A 19,338-nucleotide genomic window follows, 5' to 3' on the forward strand; every position below is an offset into this window, starting at 1 on the left:
TTTTTGGCTTAATGCTTTTTTTGGTTCCACTTTAATACCCCACTGCCTGCTAAATATAATCCTCTTAGTGACGCCAAGATTAGATATGTTTGATACTTTCTCATTTATTCACCTGTCACATCTGAGGCTTCTGGTGTTCAGCTACATTGTGAAAGTGTGGATAAATCCTTTGGAGTCCCCAACATTTCTTATTTTCCTCATTTATTTGATGCTGATTAGGGGTTGAGGCTTTGATAACCACTTAGTAGACTGTAATTATTTTTAACAATACTTGAACATTTCCACTTAGTCATACGTAAGTCCTCTATTTTTACTCAATACACGCTCCTCTAGTTACTCCGCAGATTAACACTTTACATGCAAAGCAAACAATGAACTCGATATTTACAGTTTAAACTACATGAATGTATAATGTGTTCTAGCATCACAGTTGAAGTACTGCTAACCAGTACATGTTAACGCATCACTAAGTTAACTCCCAATGTTTCAGAATAATAGCTTATCTTTACTTATACTTAAACATGTGTAACGTTTTTGTGTAATTATGATGTATTTATTATTTAACAGCTACTTTTATTGATTTGATTGGGCCAGAAAACGATAACTTTATCACCATCTGACATGTGGCTGCAGAGGAAACAATAAGATGAAACTTACGTGCACTGTTTAACACTTAAAAGTGGGCGTGCGAGTAAAATAACAAGTTGATGCGCAATCAAACAAACGTGTACAATAACAGAAACTATGATTCAATCAAGATAATCAACATATTCAAAAGAAATAAGTTCATTAAATGAAGTCTAATCATACCTCCGACTGTGTACGTCCGAGTGCAGCAGATCTGGCGCGAAACTGCGGGTGACGTTATTTTCGCGGGGAAGTTTGGACCAATAGCAGAGCAGGATCATCCGTTTCTTTCCGGCCAGTTCCTTCACTGCAGGGGGGTTCATGTTGACTTTCACTCACTACGACTTTAATTAAACACAATACGATGTCTTAATGAATAAACTAAATAGTTTTAAATATAAATAAAACTACACGTTTTTCTCTATGATATATTCAAAAGACGATCTGTTGTTTCCTGCGCGCGGCCTTGTGCTCATCGATACCCTGAGCTGATTTGGTTTGATCCAACACCAAACGTCTCTTTTTTCTGCCTTTTCACCATACACAGTTCACTATACAAAAATACAAAAAATCATATTAATAAAAACTTTCAAAATGCGAAGCTAAGACCTTAAAAAAATAATAAAACGACAACTGAGACAAGGACATGAATAATAAGCTAATAACAAATAGATAAAACTATTTAATGAGTTTCATACATGCAATACAAAAAGGATAATATACATAGGCTTACATATCTCATCGTGGTGCATGTAATTTTATCCAAAATATAAGGTTTTTTATGGGAAACATTTTTTAAGAAAGGTTTACGAAGTACAGGCTGCAGTTTGTCTTGAAATTCATAATTCTCGACTAATGAGTTTGAAACTTTCCAAGAAGGTACACGTTTGATGGAACTGGAAATGAATATATATATATTTACATTAGTTGAAATAATAGAGAAATGTCTGGAGTAAACCAAATCCTCCTCTTTGTTGCAAAATGATCAGTATTTAGGTGTTAGATAATACAGGTGTATTATTGAATGATGCATTTCTTTGGCTTTATTTGGTGATAAACATCTATGAGGTTAAAGAAATGCGACTTCACCCTGCAGGTACGTTCAGGGACCACCATGTGGCGCAGTTCCCATTTTAAAAAAAGGGCTTTGACAGAGGAAAAGTACTGCACACTTCCTCAGGGGACGACATAGGAGCGTTTCCGAGAAGTGTCAGTACACGCGTCCTTTTTTTTAGAGATAAGATTTGTAGGATAAGATAATATCTATCATCAAATAGTATTGTAATATAAAGTGTAATGATGTTAATAACTTAATAATGACAGGGTAAATAAGGGTTTTTGTAATGTAAACTTCAATGAATATAGCCTACAATATACAGACACTTCATTATCATACTAGTGTATATGTACTGTTTACTCTCAGCATATGCACATAAACCACTTCTGTATAACTTAATATCCATACAATATTTATTCCTGCATCCCTGCACCTATCTGTGCCATGAACCTGTGTGTTTAGTACACAGTAACAATTTGACCTGTAAATATTGGCGATAGTTTGTTGTCCAGCTCTGGACAGTTTATAATAGCTATACTGTATGTTTACGTTTGTTTATCTGTTAAAGTTGTAATTTTTGTTTTGGTGCGTGTGCAGTTTTGTATCCTTGTGTGGATTTGTTCTCTGTGTGCAGGTAACTTGAGAACATTTGTCAAATTCCCTGCATGTGTTAACTAAAGTTGTAAGTAATGATTGTTTGTATCATTACAAAGATGTTCAATTTACTATCTGAAATGACAAAGAAAAGCGGCAAATCCTCACACTGGAGAAGCTGGCAACAACAAACAATGAAACAATTAATCGATTAGCGTATCAAAATACCTGCCAGCTCTAGTGCCAACACACTTGTCCAATAAAGTTGATTCAGAAAATCTGTTATATATCTTTAAATACTTTCAAATCAGTGCATTTCCTCTCAACATCAGCATCATATTTGCCATTTTAAATTGTGAATGTAATGAGAGCCTAAAAAGGAGGTTATGTTGTCTTTGTTTTTGGTGGTTTTCCCTCCACAGCAACACTTTTACCACATGCTATTTTGTACATTGAATCACTTTGGGGACAGACGTTTATAGGCCTGGTGACGGACGACAAATTCAACTTTATCCCAAATCATACATAAACAACATAATTACCTCAAAGGGGTAAATAAGAAATAAGTAAAATATAAAACATGACTTACCAAAGTAAGTAAATCTTAACTAGAAGCTGAATGCACGGCCCTACAATACTACATTTAATATGCTGTATATTGTCTTGTGTCACGTTTATATTTTGTAATTAGTACATTTCCCCTTCATGAATTGTCACATATCCTTATGATGTACATCAGCACGACAGTATTTTTGTTATAAACTATGAATGCATGTCTGAAGGAGTAACCGCAGCCTATAAAAGAGGATATGTTGCTTTCGTTTTGGTGGTTTTCCCTCACTTTTGAGACCAGTAGTGGAAAGTAGTGTAGTGTATTATACTTTAAAAGTAGTTGTACTTTACTTGAGTGTTTCCAATTTCCGCTTACTTTTTACTCCACTACATTTATCTTTCAGCTATAGTTACTTGTTAATTTTCAGATTTTACAAACATAACATGTGATAAGTTTACAAAATATGATGTGTTGTTACAGATTAAATTACCAAACAGTATATAAAGTAGTCACAATGAGCTTCACCTCGACCAGCTACAACATTTAAGTACCACTTACATATTAATGCATCAAAATATAATAATATACTATAATATATATATATATACTATAATACATAACATAACACACATAGTACTTTTACTTTTGATACTTTAAATACATTTTGGTGATAATAATTTCACTTTGTACTTTAACATTTTGAATGCAGGACTTTTACTTGTAATGGAGTATTTTTACAGTGTAACATTGATACTTTTACTCCAGTGAATGATCTGAATACTTCTTCCACCACTGTTTGAGACAAACATCCACAGAACTTGTGACAAACTAAACTCAATCCCAAACACTCAGAGCCTGGAGAGTGTAAACAACTCTGAATCATTCATACAGCCGTAGTAAAAAGAGGGTGGCATGAGGAACACGCCCCTCTCTCCTCAAATGGGAAGTTAACGGACACCACGTGACCTCCGTTTTGACTTTACTGGCTCGTGGGAGGGCGGTGCGTGTGACGTCAGCGGGTAAACGATACAAAACACTCCGCGAAAGTACAGATGCTTCAGAGAAGTGTCAAGAAGTGTTTCGGTGCCGTCAGTGACACAGACCCTGACAGCCAACACCCAGGGATAAACAGCCAGGGAAGACCTTTTTAAGAAAAAGTGAGAAAAGGCGCGTGCAGAGAAGGTGAAGCCGCTGCAGAGTTACTGACGCAGAGAGCTGTCACACCTGTGGGTCACACTTTAACACGTTTTTTTCCTTCCTAAACCACGTGGGCAAGTCACCAGGGTTCATGTGTGACAAGTACAGCCTGGACTTTCACTGCGTGTCTCCACAATGCAACATGAGTTGGGCGATGGAGCCTGCTAACTTCTACGAGAGCACCAAGCTGGGCGGTCCGCAGCAGGGGGTCTGCAAGCCGGGCAGCAGGAGCGACGGCACGGGCGAGGACGGCACCATGGTGGAGCTGAGCACCGCCCATGCCATGTACGACGACGAGAGTGCCATCGACTTCAGCCAGTACATCGAGTCCATGACAGCCGTGCCGAACCTGGAGCTGTGCAACGACGAGCTCTTCCTCGACCTGTTCAACACTGTGAAGCAGGAGAAGGTGGACTTCTACAACATGCAGAGCTCCGTGCAGACCGGCAGCATGCAGCAGCTGTCAGCCACATACACAGCAGAGAGGAAGGCGGACAGCGGGCTGGATAATGGGGCGTTTATTGCGCCTATCAAGCAGGAGTCCGACTGGAGTGACAGCGACATGTCCTCATCCCTGCCTTCGCAGATCGAGTCCTGCGCCCAGACTTCCGTCAGCCTCCCCACGGGGCAGCCGACTCCCCCCACCACCCCGGAGCCTGTCTCCAATGTCAGCTCGGCCAAATCCTCCCCGCGGAAGATCGGGAGGGAGAAGGCGAAGAAGGCGGTGGACAGGTACAGCATTGAGTACCGACAGAGGCGAGAGAGGAATAACATTGCAGTGAGGAAAAGCAGGGACAAAGCCAAGATGCGCAACTTGGACATGCAGCAGAAGCTGATGGAGCTGGGCTCTGAGAACGACAGGCTTCATAAAACCATCGAGCAGCTAACCAGAGAGCTCACCGGGCTCAGAGATTTCTTCAAGCAGATGCCCAACTCCTCCTTTGCGGGCTCCTTGAGTGCAGAGGGCCGGTGACGAATTCATTATCCTATGAACTGAGCTTTTAGGAGACATACCTCAACAGACTTTTTTTTACCATCTGTACCAGATGTATTTTAAGCTTACCATAATGGCACTGGAAAATATATGATGTTGCTGCCATATTTTTGTGGGATTTTCCTGTATTAAATTATTTTACCACTGCATTTACATGATGTTATACCTGATATGGTACGTGTTTTATAATTCCAAACTTTGTATAAGAGCCAGAGCATGATCTTTTATATAGTTTGTATGAAACCTTGAAAACATTTTTGTTTATGGAATCTATAATAAAATTGCTGAAAAGGTGCAGAAACATCCTGGTCTGTGAGTAGTCTTTTGCATGTAATGGTTAATGTATGTTGAGCTGGAGTGTGTTTTCACAAGAAGTCAGAAAGTGCAACAGGAAATAGAAAGTAGAGTCAGCAAAAATACAACGTTTATTGACACAGTGTCAGAAATCTTAAATGCAGAGGTAGGTGAGTTGGAAAAAAATGTGTTTACAGCCAGAAGTCCTGTTCAAAAAAAATCCCATCGCAGTTGATGAACCACGTGGTCTGCTTTGACAGACAGCATGCCACTGGTCTACCCTTGGGCTGTCAACTCCTGGTCCACGGGATCACATATCATTAACACAAACAAGACCTTGTCTTCTTGCAGTCCGTTCACTCCAGCACAGCCTCAAGCTGTCAGGGAGGCCTTCAGAGGGGGGTAGGGGGGCGGGGGACTAAACTGGCTCAGACCAAGGTATGGCGTGCAGATCCTTGGAGCCAGCTGAAGGCTGAGGATTGATATCATTAGCTACTTGCCCCGTCAGCTTCAGAGGCAGATTTCTTCCAGGCCGATCCAGAGGGCGGGGTTCCTGGTGACGACTCGGACGTAAACGGTGAGGGGCCCCACCTCTTTTCCCAGGACATTCTCCACATCGTAACCTGGGAACTGAAACAGATGCTCCATCAAAAAACTCCCGCCTGGAATACTGAAACTTTATTTACAACTTGTTTAGACCGACAACTCATATTTTAACCAAACATCTCCCCTTAACATTTTCCTCCTCTACCTGCACATGAAAAAAATAGTTTATTAAAAGTTTATTTATCTGATGAGGTTGCAAGAACATTTGAGTGCACTTAAGGCCCTGACCTTTGCACACTGGTCAGCAGGATTCCTGTTGATTTAACAATGTATTCTGCACCCATGAGCTCCCCTGGTAAAGAGCATTAATGCCTACAATGCAAACAACACTATGTGCAACATTACGAACACCACCTCTAGGTTACATAGGAAACTAATTATAATATTTCCTGTGTAAAAACTAGCATGAGTAAGTAGAAGAAGTCACTAAATACACGAGGCGGAAAATGATTGCTTCAGTATTTTGACAGCAAATTCCTTCAATTGTATCAATGACCAGCATGACTCAGGGATTGCTTTTTTGTTCAGTACAGAAGAGGCTTTATCACCCTGACATGGACCGATGACTGTGCTTTCAGGACATATTGACAGAGGATCAATGCACCGTGTTGTTTCGCCCTAAGTTATGTAACAGGTTGAGATAGCAAACCTACCTCATTACCCTCTAGGGCTGCGGTGTTTAAGATGGACATGATTGTCTTTTGTTGCAGCTGTCGGAGAGATGAAAAGGTGTTGAGAGCCATTAATGTCTTTATAATCACCGTCCTAATGTTGTAAATGAAAAACAAACTGCTGCGCTAACATGTCATGCTCGCCAGTGAGTAACAGACTGATAGAAAGGGTTAAAATATTAGCTTGCTGATAAGAAGAACATTGATAATCAGATAGGCTCACTTACTCTGATTACAAAGTCACAGCAGGTTTTCCATAATAAAAACACCAGCAGATGCACATAGAGTGAAGGATTTTACTTCTTCAACCTCTTTGAACTTTCATACTTGCTGCTTCCTTTTTTTCTCTGCTTAAAGCAATGATTCCGCAATTTGTGGGGAAATGCTTGTTCAGTTTCTTGCCAAGAATTAGAAGAGAAGATCAATGCCACTCTTGTGTATGTAGCGCAAATATGAAGCTACAACCAGCAGCTAATTAGCTTAGCTTAGCAAGAAGACTGGAAACAGAGGGGAAGAGCTAGCCTGGCTCTGTCCAAAGGTTAACAAACTCTGCCTACTAACACCTCTAAAAGCCAGGGAGAAGTTGCCAGGAAACCAGTTTAGACTCCAGGAAGTTATTGGTCCCAACCAAGAAATAGTCAGACACATCACCTCCCGTTAAACAGCAAATCATCACTTTTACACATTGGCTTTTGTACAGATTAAACAAATGAGATATAACATGTTAATTAATATGCTTTGGAGGTGCTGTTTCCCATCTGTTTCCCTGTTTCCAGTCTTTGTGCTAAGCTTAGTTTGCCGCCTCCTGGCTGTAGCTTGTGTGGTATCAATTTTCTCATCTAACTCGGAAAGAAAGCGAATAAGAGCATTTCCCAAAACTATTCCAGTAAATGCATGCGAGTTACACAGCGTAAAATAATACTTCATCAGCCCAAAAACATTTAGATTTTTGAAGCTTGATTCACCACATTGAAATATTGGTATATAAATGCAAACCCAACAACATTGTTCTCACCTTAACCTTCAAAGTGCAATTACTTAATGAAGAACTCAGCAACACTTCCAGTTGAATCTTTGTGTCCGGCTGATCCAACACTGACTTACAAGAAACACAGCGGAAGTTTTGACTGTATAAAGAAAACAAAAATAAAGTTATGATTTGCCCTGATGTTCAACATTAAGCTATTCTGCTTAAACTTACTGTCTTTCAGCGGCTAACATCTGCAAGTTGTCACTTCCACAGTGGTTGCAGGCAGGCCAGGAATAAGCAGTGCTCTCATCCACACCAACTATCACCCCTGCAGGCAGAAATGAAACCGTTAAAAATGTAATATTAAAACACACAAAATCATCTTTGGGAAACATCCATGCACACTGTACCTCCAGTTTACGAGCTTATTTTCATTATTCATTTCCTTTTCATTTCAAGTTTTTCAACTGGTGAATGCCAAAGCAAAAAACATTGACGCCTAACTAGAAGAAACACAGATAAATCATCTATGCATAGGTTTCAAAGTGTGTGTGTTTGTGACAGGGTGTGAGAGATAAACACATCCCTTTCATTCTTATCTGAGATTGCGGTGATAAATGCAGTGCAGCAGAGTACTCCCTGCCTTAACACCATCTTCACTTAACAACCAGAGCTGCTGCCCCACAAACACAACCACAGGACATTAAATAAGATACTAAATTTAACACTGATAAATCGATCTCACACTTTCCGGTCTGAGCCTTTTTCCACTGGTAATTTCCAGGAGATAGTATTTTCGCACGAGTGCAAAAGATAATAAGTTTGTTTTATTTTTTTTCAGCCACCTGACCAAACATGTACGGCCAGAGGGGCCTGAAGCAAGAGGGTTCACAGTTTGATCTTTGCCCTCGACTGTGACACAAAGTCGACAGATGCAGATTATTACCGGATTCAGGCTGCTCTTCTCTGCACCACATTTACATAACAGAAAAGAATCGAAGACAGTAAAAACTGCACGACAAAGACTTTTAACTTACGCTTTAAGCAAATGAGGTTGATAAAAGCAGAAAAGAAGTTCTTCTACATTTTAATTAAATTGAAAAAAGTTACGTTTCTTCAACATATACGTAGCTGTGGCAATAATATCTGATGTTAGCAAATAGTAACCAGCTTTAAAATGTAAGGAAACATGCACATTGACTGTATCCAATAGAGATTTTGGGGAAACCATGCTATATTCCTTCAAACTGTAACTCATTTTCACAACATTATTGCACCCTCATCTGTAATGCCTTATGGAGAACAGGCATGTTCATTTCACTCCAAAATGACATGGGAATTGAGACAAATCCAACAGAATTTCATGTGTTTTTATTTCATAAAGTCCCAAACAATGACAGCCTGAGGACACTGAATAACAAACAGCAGAAAGCGATGCCTTAAAGCCACATCAAGGCCTCTCGCTGAGCTGTAAACTTACATACGAAAAAACAAGTGGTTTTCTTCCCCTGAGAAAACAACTCATCGGGCATGTTCTGCAGGAACCACTTCAGATGAAGCGAGTTAGAGGCGGGAAACTGACCTGTGAGAGAGCAAAGGGAGTTGGGCGTGATCTCGGGACTCAGGGGATCCAGTCTCACAGGTTGGGGCAGTTGGGACAGCGACTGTGAAAGTGGCTCTGGCCCGGCTGAGGACTCGAGATTGCCCTCAGGATCCACAGAGCACATCTCGACAACTGACTGCTCTGCACACAGGAGAACACCTGGAAAAAATGCTCCCTGTGACTGATACAATATGACATATGACATTAGATTGTTAATACTGATGCATTAGTGTGAAAGTAGCATTTGTATAGTGCTGGGGTTCAGTTCAGTCCAGTTGTTCCCAACATAGAGCTCGGGCCCCTCCAAAGGGTCACAAGATAAATCTGAGTGGTCATGAGATGATTAATGGGGCTGGAAAGACGAAAAAAGCAAAGTTATGAAATATTGGATCATTTGACCTCTCTGGGCCTCAGTTATTTAAATGAAACCATCTGAGAGATTTAAAGGTGAAATCTGAAACGTAACAAGGAGCCCCAACTGGACAGCAAACAAGGCCTCATAAGCCAGAAGGGATGGGAAATACTGGTTTAATCTTTACTGTAGTTTATAAGCTTGTCATAAACTATCAAGCAACCAGTGGTGGAAAGTAACCAAGTTCACTTCCTGAAGGAGTGTAATTGAGGTACAAGTTTCAAATGTCTAAGAGTTGTTAGCAGTTCCACCAAAGAGACATTTATCCTTCTGAACTTCTCACATGGTTTCATTTAAACAACTTCTCAAATTATCCAATAAATCAAAGTTTACAGGAAAGTAAAAAAACACAACAACAGAATTTTTGTAGCAGAACTTTGATTTTCCTTCTTTCCTCCCTTTAATCATCTCACTACCTCACCAATTTATCTTGTGACCCTTTGGAGGGGTCCAACCTCTAAGCAACTGAACTGTATACAAAGAATTAGCTCTACAGCTGCTAAATGCTCCACTTCGTTCGCCAGCTAGTGGCCACCTGTCTCTGTCTGCTGTTTGCTGCTGAGCAGGTAGTGTACAGTGAGGTTTTAGAGCTTTTTCTCTTGCTATGTGAGCGGTGAGAGTGAACCAAAACGGTAAAGTTTTAGCTGGTACATCCTGGACAGGTTGCCGGTCAATCACTGGGCTGACACACAGAGACAGACAACCATTCACGCTCACAGTCACACCTACGGGCAATTCAGAGTCAATTAACCTAACCTGCATGTCTTTGAATCGTGGGAGGAAGCCGGAGAACCCAGAGAGAACCCACCCAGGCACGGGGAGAACATGCAAATACCACACAGAGAGGCCCAGAACTACTGCACCACCAGTACTTGCACTTGTAATGGAGTATTTTTACATTGTTGTATTGGCACTTCTATTTGGGTAAAAGATCTGAGTACTTCTACCATGACTGCAAGTAACTACTCACCATAGCTGTTAGATAAATGTAGACGAATAAAAAGTACAGTATTTTCCTCTTAAATGTGTTAAAGTAGAAGGATAAAGTGGCAGAAAATGGAAGTACCCAAGTAAAGTACAAGTACCTCAGAATTTTACTTGAGTAAACGCCCTTATTTACTTTCCACTAGTGTTAGGGTGCCCACAGTCTGATAAGATTAAACGCCTTATGAGATCGTGGTTGAGTGGCATGTCAGGTCAGGTCATAATAAAGTCTCTACCATGTTCTTTGATGGCATCTCTGAATGACATGCGACAGGCAGCGGGGGAATTTAGTGCTTCGAGGACAGAGGAAGTGAGCACACAGGAAGTGTTCACACACAGGGCCACTGTTCGCCTGCATGGCCTCTCGGGCTGCTCCTCCTGAAGACTGGGGTCTGTCAGCACCAACCAAACCTCACCCTGGCCTACATCGCCGCTCTGAAATAGAAACAGAAAGGCAGACCAAGACAGAAAAGGGTTAGGAATTACTGAGAAACAGACTGACCTAGAAAGAAGCGGCTTAAAGGAAACAATACATAACAAAAGCTTACAAAGCACAAATTAGAGCAAATTGTCATTTCTGTTCAAGAATCACAGCTTTGATGAGATTATTCATTAAACAGGATACACACAGTGCTGGCTACTCATACAACAACATTAAAAAGTGTGTTTCAGTAGCAAAGTCCACCACTTTGTTCTGAGCTGCTATCTCATCTTGGTCAAAGTTTAAAGGTCCAATCAATGGTAGAGGACGCCTGGGCCTCACACAGATTGTCATACGAGCAGCGATATGGACGCTGCTCTCTACGTCAGAACTCAATCTTATCAGTTTGCTGGTTCAAATGATCTCAAAAGGATGATTGAGGAGCTCTACAAGACACAATGTTTATTATGTTCTTCTGACTGAAGTAAAATTAAATTAAAAAAGCAGAAATACCTGCATTATTCTCTTGTATACAACAGTGGCGACAAAACTGCAGCGGCAGTTTTTAAGCTCGCTCTGAAAAAGAGAAGAAAACAGGTTTGAAATCGACCTACTGAAGATAAGTTATCACAATCTGCAGCAAAGTTTTAAATGTTCTCTGCCTGTGTGAGAAACTGTTCACCTGCAGTAGGTCTCGTAAGGTTTGTATTGTGCGGGGAAGGTAAAGCGGGGACACAGTCTGCCCCTCTGTGGGTTCAACTGAGCCCTCCTGACCAGACAGCAGGTAGCAGAAACTCGGAGCTGGACCTGCAGGTCTGCTTTCCTATAAAAACAAGACATGTGAATAGCAGCTTAATTTTTAAGAAAAAAAATATTTAGTCAATCCAATCCTAAACCAAGCCCTCACTTAGTGAAGATACAGGATTCCTACTGTGGGAAGAACTTACACTGGACATACTGGGAGTGTTTCCATGATCTTTAAGAGGCATCACTGGGGGCCATAGACTGTCTATCAAGCTGAAAAGCCTGGTGCGCCTGAGAGTGAGACAAAAAAAAAGGGGGAAAAAGTAAGGAGGGAGGCACTGAAGGGGGGTGGGTGGGGGCGACTAGTGAATACGGGACTTCAATGGCAAGATAGAGAGCTTTCACAGCCAGTTTCACTTCCACTGAAACACGAATCTGTTAAGACAGAGCTCGTTTCAACGTCACCTAGAATTAACAGAGAGCATGCTTGGGCTGGCAGAGCAGATACACACAAAAACTGTTTTTACAAGCAGGTTTTGAGATACTGAAGGGTGGGAAAACGGTTCACACCCTATGTAAATCACTATATCATTGTGGCCCTAAAATAATAAGGTTTAGAAAATCAATTAAAGCGGGATTTTAACGACCACATGTCTAATGACATTTGCCTTCTTTCACCACATTGTTAATCTCAGTAATGACAGATTGAAATGAAATTTTATGATGTTTCATTTACGTCAAATTGATACTGGAAGTAGGGATTAAATCATTAAAAGGGGAAATTCAACCAAGTAGCAACTCCAACAGGGCACGTCAACCTCTCTTTTCCAAGAACTACTTGCCGAGCTCAGGGTGGCCGGTCAACGTTACTTATTCATCCATGTGTGTGCCGTCATATCAGCCAGTGCTTAACAACCTGTTAGTCAGCCTGTAATCACAGGGTTTCTTTGTGTGGAACTGGTTCTGCAGCCCATACAAGTCCAGTGAGGCCTGCTCAAGGATGAGTAACAACAAAACTAACAGGACTCATTTAACTCATTGTGATTTTGATACTGAGCTTATACACTTGTTTAGCAAACATTAATGCACCTTTTAAAGCTTTAATGGTACAGCTGTACCGTTTGTAGTTAGTAATCTTCAAATGTCTCCCTCCATTAAGAGCTGAGGTGTAGATCGTTATGACATTTCTTTTAGTTTTGGTTGGCATAAATCCAAGAATAGGCAACTTTCCTGTGAAAACATTCTCTTACCATAAGGACAATATTGACAGGCCTCACTACTCACACAGGTGCCAGAGTGGCCTCTGATTATTTGTTTAGAAACCACACACCCCTCAAAGACTAACACAAGAAATAGTTGGACATCTTGGGAAATTCACCTTTTCTCCTTCTTGCTGAGAGTAGATGACAAGATTGATATCACTCTTATATATGCCCAGCTAAGCTACAGTCAGGAGACAGTTAGCTTAGTTTAGCAAGACTGGGAGCAGGGGGGAAACAGCTAGCCTGGCTCTGCCCTAAGGTAACAAAATACACCTACTAGCACCTGTAAAGCTCACTAATTAACACGTTATAACTTGTTTGTTTCATCTGTACAAAAAACGAAGTGGAAAAAGTGACAAATTGTGGTTAATGTCCGGGACTATTTCTTGGCCGGCCACAGTGACTTCCTGATGTCTTGTCTTCACAGTGAGGTTAATTAGTGAGCTTTAGTGGTGCTGGAATTTATTTGTTTTTAACCTTTGGACAGAACCAGGCTCGCCGTTTCCCCTGCTTCCAGTCATTAAAAAAAAGCAAATTCACCAAAATGTCAAACTATTCCTTTAAGGTAGAGATTATTACAATATTCTTAGAAGTCCAATATTTACTGGTTCTAAGAAACTGGGGGGAAAAATTAAACCCTAAGTTATCCCAACCAGGCCCACGTGTTTTTCCACTAATAAGACGGCCCATGTGTGAGCACAGAAGATCCCATCCATCACAGGCTGACCACAGACAACCTTCTGGGACATTATAGGCTGCGGTGGCATTGAAAATACCAAGGATGTAAACATACCCCCAAGCCGGTCTCTAAATGTTCCCATGTCAGTTCTTCTAACTGCTGCTAATCTGGGATCCTGACTATGGAAACTCACAAGGGACACAGAGCGTGCACCTCGGTATCACTTTACATGTAAACACAGTGGCACTGCTGGCAGGACAGCATAATCAGGTTCATGTGAACGTTAAATTCTCATTGTATTGTAAATGTGGGTGTTGATGTCTGAGAGGGGCATTCAAGGATAAAAATGGGGAATTTGCTGCGGTTTATAATACTAGAGATTCACACATAAGGCACTAAAACCAAGATCCACATGTGTGATGGTTCAGCTTGAGACTTCTATAGCACAAGGTCCTGAGGCTACTTGACTAGAATTTCATATCAGGATCTGTCTATCACACGCATTTAGCCAAGGCTGTTGTCTCAGATGGCTAAGGAGCGAGATAAGATAACCTCTCATATAGCAGAAATCCATATAACTAAATGGTATTGGTCACAGGTTGAAGTTTACCCTTGGCTGTGAAATGAACTACTCAGGCTTGGAGCGACGGGTACAGAACAGAGTGTGGGTCTCACCTTTCTCGTGTGACCCGCTGCACCACTTTAATGCCTCTCAGTACGCAGGTCCTCCCCTGCCACATGTGGCGGTAGTGGTGGAGGTCGTCTCTGCAGGACAGGAGGTGGAGCTGGACCACGCTGAACATGCCGTAGCTGTCCTGGACAAGCACACAGAGCCTGGGGGGAAAAAAAACAACAAAAATGGAGAGTCAAAAATTAGACTGGTTTGATACACTGATCTTCATCTTAACATTTTAAATCACGTTAAAGACAAAGTGAAATACATTTTCCAAGTTTTAATTGTTCAGTTAAATATTTTTGATGACTCAAAACTTAACCAGTCAGTTGTGATCTGAGGAGATCTAAGTGGCTGCATCTGCACCCTACTGGGGCTGGATGTGCACACTGTCCAATTCTTTCATGAGTAATTCTAAATCAAATAAATACATATTCATTAAATAAATTACATTTTCCCCCATATTGTTGTATTATTGTTTTTTTTTTTTTACATCAGATAATCCGATCCTTTTTTGTTTTACAATAAAAATGGGCCACCTAAGGAAGGAGTCTCTGTCTGACTGTCCTTCGATTATCTCGACAACCGTTCATCCGATCGACTTCACACTTGGTAGGTGTACTTCTGAGGACCCAAGGGAATGCAGTGTCGAGTGTGAAGTCGATCAGCTGAGTGGCTCCAAACGAACACTGCACTAGTTTATACATTTAAGCATTTACAGGACTGAAACACCACTGCTCCCAGTGACACACCAGCAAACACAGTTAAGGTTTAGTACTGACATTTGGAAGTGTTATTGCTGGTGGCTGGTTTGACAGGCTGCTGCTGACAGAAAAGACCTTTGGCCTACAAAGTTGTGAGGCAGTAAACTGCTGTGTATTCCTGAACTCTGCTGCTCCCAGTGAGCGCGGAGCTGGACTGCTGTAGGCTCCAGTATCTCAGTCAGTCAAGCCCAGACACAGCCCTGTACCAGCCCTGAGAGTAAACAGTGGAGTTCATATCCCCTGGTTAGACAAGCAACGGCCAGGGAAGAAGAGGAGGAGGAGGAGGAAGAAAAAAAACTACACAGAGAAGAGGGAGGACTGTTAGCATGCCCATCATGCATGTGCATGCATGCGCACATCCCAGACATTGGGAAAGTTTTGAGACTGTTTTCAACCACCTGATTGAGCCTATAAATGTCTTCTGTTGGTAAACATGGGGTCTGTCTGTGTTTGTTTTGGGAGACCTGGAAATAGATATCTAAATAACATTCCTGACATGACATTTGGTGGCGTGGGCCAATGTTTTAACCAAGACTATTCTCAGTTGTTTGCTTTATTCACAATCCAAAAGCAGCCCTATATAACATCTTGTTAAAACATACACATACATATACAAAAGTGAGAAATATAAATATAATGTTTTCTGTAGGTTTTATGTTTACAGAGCTGTAAACACGAGTGCACAAGTTCAAAGTGTGAAGCAAAGTGAACAGAGCCCAGCCCCCCTTTACATGGATGGTATTTATCAAAGCAAGTTGGACACTTCAACTTGTCAACTCAGACAAGGAAATGCCTAAAGAAAAATGTAATTCCTGAAAGGCAAACACTACTTTCGAAACACAAAAACAATCCTTACTGCTGTTAAAGTGAAGTAAAACAGAAAATTAAGTCATTTTTGCTTCATAAATTACTTACAAATGACTGATTGGCGACTTCGGACGTTTTAGCACGAGGCATTTTGTTTCCTAACAACCAACTTTTTGGAATCTACAGTATGTCATTAATTCAACATTATCAATGCAAATGTTCACACTGCATATAGCCAAATGAAACCTTTAATGCATGGAATATCTTAACAAGTAAGGCTGGAGATGTTCTGCATTTTTCTTTTGTCAACAAATCCCTTGAAAAAAAACTAAATCAACGATGCATTTCAATAATTTACAACTTCACCAAACCCACAGTTTTTTTTTTAATCTTTGAAAGTGTGTCACTAAGATATAGATAGTTTTTAAAAAAAGGTTAAATAGCTCTTTAAACCATTTGGGCACAATGGCTTTTAGCAAACATTACTCAAACATGAGGAAATAGTGCATTTATTGGGGACTATATTCAGCTGCGGATAAATACACATTTGGTGCTCTAGTGAGTATTTACAGCAGCAGGATGGTGTTTGTGGGATCGACTTAAGATGATCTACAGTGTGCATGTTCAGCATAATGAAGAAACACGCGACCCAGTTCAACAGTGTGGCTTATTGATCGGTTTGTAATCATTTTTGGACAACAATGGGTTAGGGTTAGGGAATGTTAGAGGAATGTTTGGGATGATTAGTGTACAGAGGAATAAGATATATCAGCCTTTGGCTACACAGGAAATAGTCTACTTGTTAATTTGTTGACAATAACAAAAATATAGAATAACACCTGACTTGTCCTTTAACTATTACTATATAACAATCACTATAAAAGAGAAATTAAAAAACGCTGTTACATATTGTATTCTGTACCTAATACTTGTGTTTGAAACCAGGAGTTTACAACAGTAGTTTTATGAAATTTTATTAGGCTAAACCAATAAATCAATAGTTGACCTTGCCTACAATATGAATACAGCTGCTAGAGGCACATTTGGTGGGGATACATACATACACTTTCACTTTTAGTGGAGCTTGTCTGAACTTGAAAAAATCTGATATGACACATGACAGATAGAAAAGATAAAGGCTCTCCGAGACTCTTGGCAGTGCCAGATTGACATAAACAACCACCTCCCCGTTCAGGTCCTCCTTTCTGCCATTCACTGCCCCACTTCCTCAAACAGCGACCCCTCACTATCCTGGCATTGGCCGTTTTCAGTCACAGGCCGTTTTCAGGAATTTGTTATTGTGAGCGATCTCAGAATTCTCAGTAACTCAGGTTTTCTTCCAGGAACTACGATCCACTGAGCCTGTGCAAACACACACACACACACACACACACACACACACACACACACACACACACACACACACACACACACCCTCCTACAAACATACACACTAAGCAAGTGACCCACACATTAAGAATACAGATGAGAGGCCTCATTGGTGGGGGGCGGACAGGCGGGATTCCTTCCTATGTGTTGTCCACCAATCAGTGCAGGCAGAGTGATAAACACGGTTGTAACAGGATCCTTGCAGCACATTGTGTTCCTTCTCCACCAAGAAAAAAAAAAGAACAACTAGCTTCACTCCTCACTTCCTGCAAACAGTTAATCTTCTTGTTTATTCTACTCTGAATTTACGGGAAGTTAACATCTTCTTCAGGCATAAATATCATGCTGGCCTCTCTCCCCTGTGTGTGTTAACACAGAGGCTAAACAACAAAAAGGATCAAATAAGCATGCTGACCAGGGGAGTGAGTCATAGAGGCTGGGGACACAACATGAGAGGTACACACTGTCCTTGTCTTTATACAGATTGGGGCCAGTGGGCTGGGAAGTAAACTACCCTCCTCTCCACAGAGCAGGCATGCATCCTGGAAAAGTACTATAAGCAACACAGTCTACCAAAAGTTGTTGTTTCTGTGCAGCAACCAAAACCTTTCATTAAAAGACATGAAAGTGAAAGAAGTGTTAGGCACTTAGTTACTTTAGCACCCTGTTATATTTTAGATGGTAAACAATGAAAATAAAAGGTAGAAAAGGGCAGACAAATAAAAGAGATTTAGGACTTAGGTTAAAAATACAACTTTCCAGACAATGTTCAAATCTGTCACAATAAGCAGGCAGTGTCACCCAGATATTTTGAACTCAAGCCCTTGTGATCCTCCATCTTTTCACTACCAACCAAGCCTGTTGAATCTGGTTGAGTTGAAGAGAAAAGGAGGGAAGGGCAGGAGTGTTTCCGGTCAGAGGGCGGCGTTTGTTTACCAGCCTCAGAAGCAGCATGGCAGGAGCGAGTGTCATATTACAACCAATGATCATTTAGTCAGTTAGCTCATCAGCTGACCGTGGGCTCTCCTCCCTTCGACCACAGAGTGCCCCACTCAGAGGAACCAATAGTTTTCTTTTCTTACTCAGCAAAGGACAAAAACAACAAGCCTGGAGAGGGCCAGGCAACAAAAGGTCATGCTCGCTGGATTTGCTTCAAACAGAACTTTCACTGATTCATTAACTATAACAAGACCACTTGAGTAAACCTCTAAGTCATTTCAATGACACAGGAACCTTTGAACAGCTCGCACTGCAAGTCTTTTAACAAGAGTTTAACTACTGTTGCATTTTGTAGAAACGTCACTGCTTAAAAATATGCACTTGTTTTAGATGTTATTTGTCAGTAAAATAAAACAGATAATTGGACATTTTTAAAGCTGCACTAATCAATATCATATCAACAATGGAAACCACAGCCATGTGAATTAGTCACTCACAGTGACAAACCAACAGATAATTATCACTCGACTCTGCAGTTACCCTTCAGCTCTACGGGGCGTTTTAGCGTCTTTCAGCTGATTGTTTTGGTTTCACAGTCCACAACTTTACTATTCGTTTCAGCATCATTTCCAGTCACAACAGGAAGCTGATTTCAGTGAAAAGAGGTCTGATAAACCCACTGTGCGCTACAGCCAAGCACCAAACGGCACACAGACAAAGTATGCCACTAGCTGGTGAACATAGTGGAGCATTTTGCAGCTAAAGAGCCAGATATTTCCTTCAGGAGTCGGTTGAGACCAAAACAGAGCTGAAGGGAGAGTGAATATTGGACTTAACAGGTCAGGAGGCCAAAACACGACTCCAAATTAATGCAATTCTCCGTGTCTGCTGGATGTGTAAATAAGCAAATGTTCGCCAACGCTGTCGCCATAGTAACTTTATAAGGTGATAATATGTCAGTGTTGTGTTACAGCTCGTCACGCTGCCCCCAAGTGGCCAAAAAAGTAAATTAATTCTGGTTTAAAATAAAAGTAAATTATAAATAAAGGCTGCAACTAACACATTTTTCTTGATTAATCGTCTTATCTATAAAATAAA

General features: G+C 40.9%; 2 protein-coding genes across 2 annotated transcripts in view; one reads left to right on the forward strand and one right to left on the reverse strand.

Moving 5' to 3' along the window:
• The first annotated feature begins 3,906 nt into the window (after positions 1–3,906).
• Positions 3,907–5,323, forward strand: cebpd (CCAAT enhancer binding protein delta). Its single transcript, XM_070918565.1, has one exon. It carries the CDS (start codon positions 4,120–4,122, stop codon positions 4,999–5,001), a length of 882 nt encoding a protein of 293 aa, XP_070774666.1. The 5' UTR covers positions 3,907–4,119; the 3' UTR covers positions 5,002–5,323.
• A 109-nt stretch (positions 5,324–5,432) lies between these two features.
• Positions 5,433–19,338, reverse strand: part of spidr (scaffold protein involved in DNA repair) — a 28,740-nt gene continuing 14,834 nt past the window's right edge. Inside the window, exons 11-20 of the mRNA XM_070918564.1 lie at positions 14,344–14,502; positions 11,931–12,018; positions 11,666–11,806; positions 11,497–11,559; positions 10,799–10,997; positions 9,146–9,325; positions 7,795–7,891; positions 7,609–7,720; positions 6,576–6,632; positions 5,433–5,946 (exon numbers count right to left, since the gene is read on the reverse strand). Coding sequence (XP_070774665.1) covers positions 5,827–5,946; positions 6,576–6,632; positions 7,609–7,720; positions 7,795–7,891; positions 9,146–9,325; positions 10,799–10,997; positions 11,497–11,559; positions 11,666–11,806; positions 11,931–12,018; positions 14,344–14,502 — 1,216 coding nt within the window. The 3' untranslated portion in view covers positions 5,433–5,826. The remainder of the gene's footprint in view (positions 5,947–6,575; positions 6,633–7,608; positions 7,721–7,794; positions 7,892–9,145; positions 9,326–10,798; positions 10,998–11,496; positions 11,560–11,665; positions 11,807–11,930; positions 12,019–14,343; positions 14,503–19,338) is intronic.

Source organism: Enoplosus armatus, chromosome 14 (assembly GCF_043641665.1).
Source record: "Enoplosus armatus isolate fEnoArm2 chromosome 14, fEnoArm2.hap1, whole genome shotgun sequence".
NCBI classification, from domain to species: domain Eukaryota; kingdom Metazoa; phylum Chordata; class Actinopteri; order Centrarchiformes; family Enoplosidae; genus Enoplosus; species Enoplosus armatus.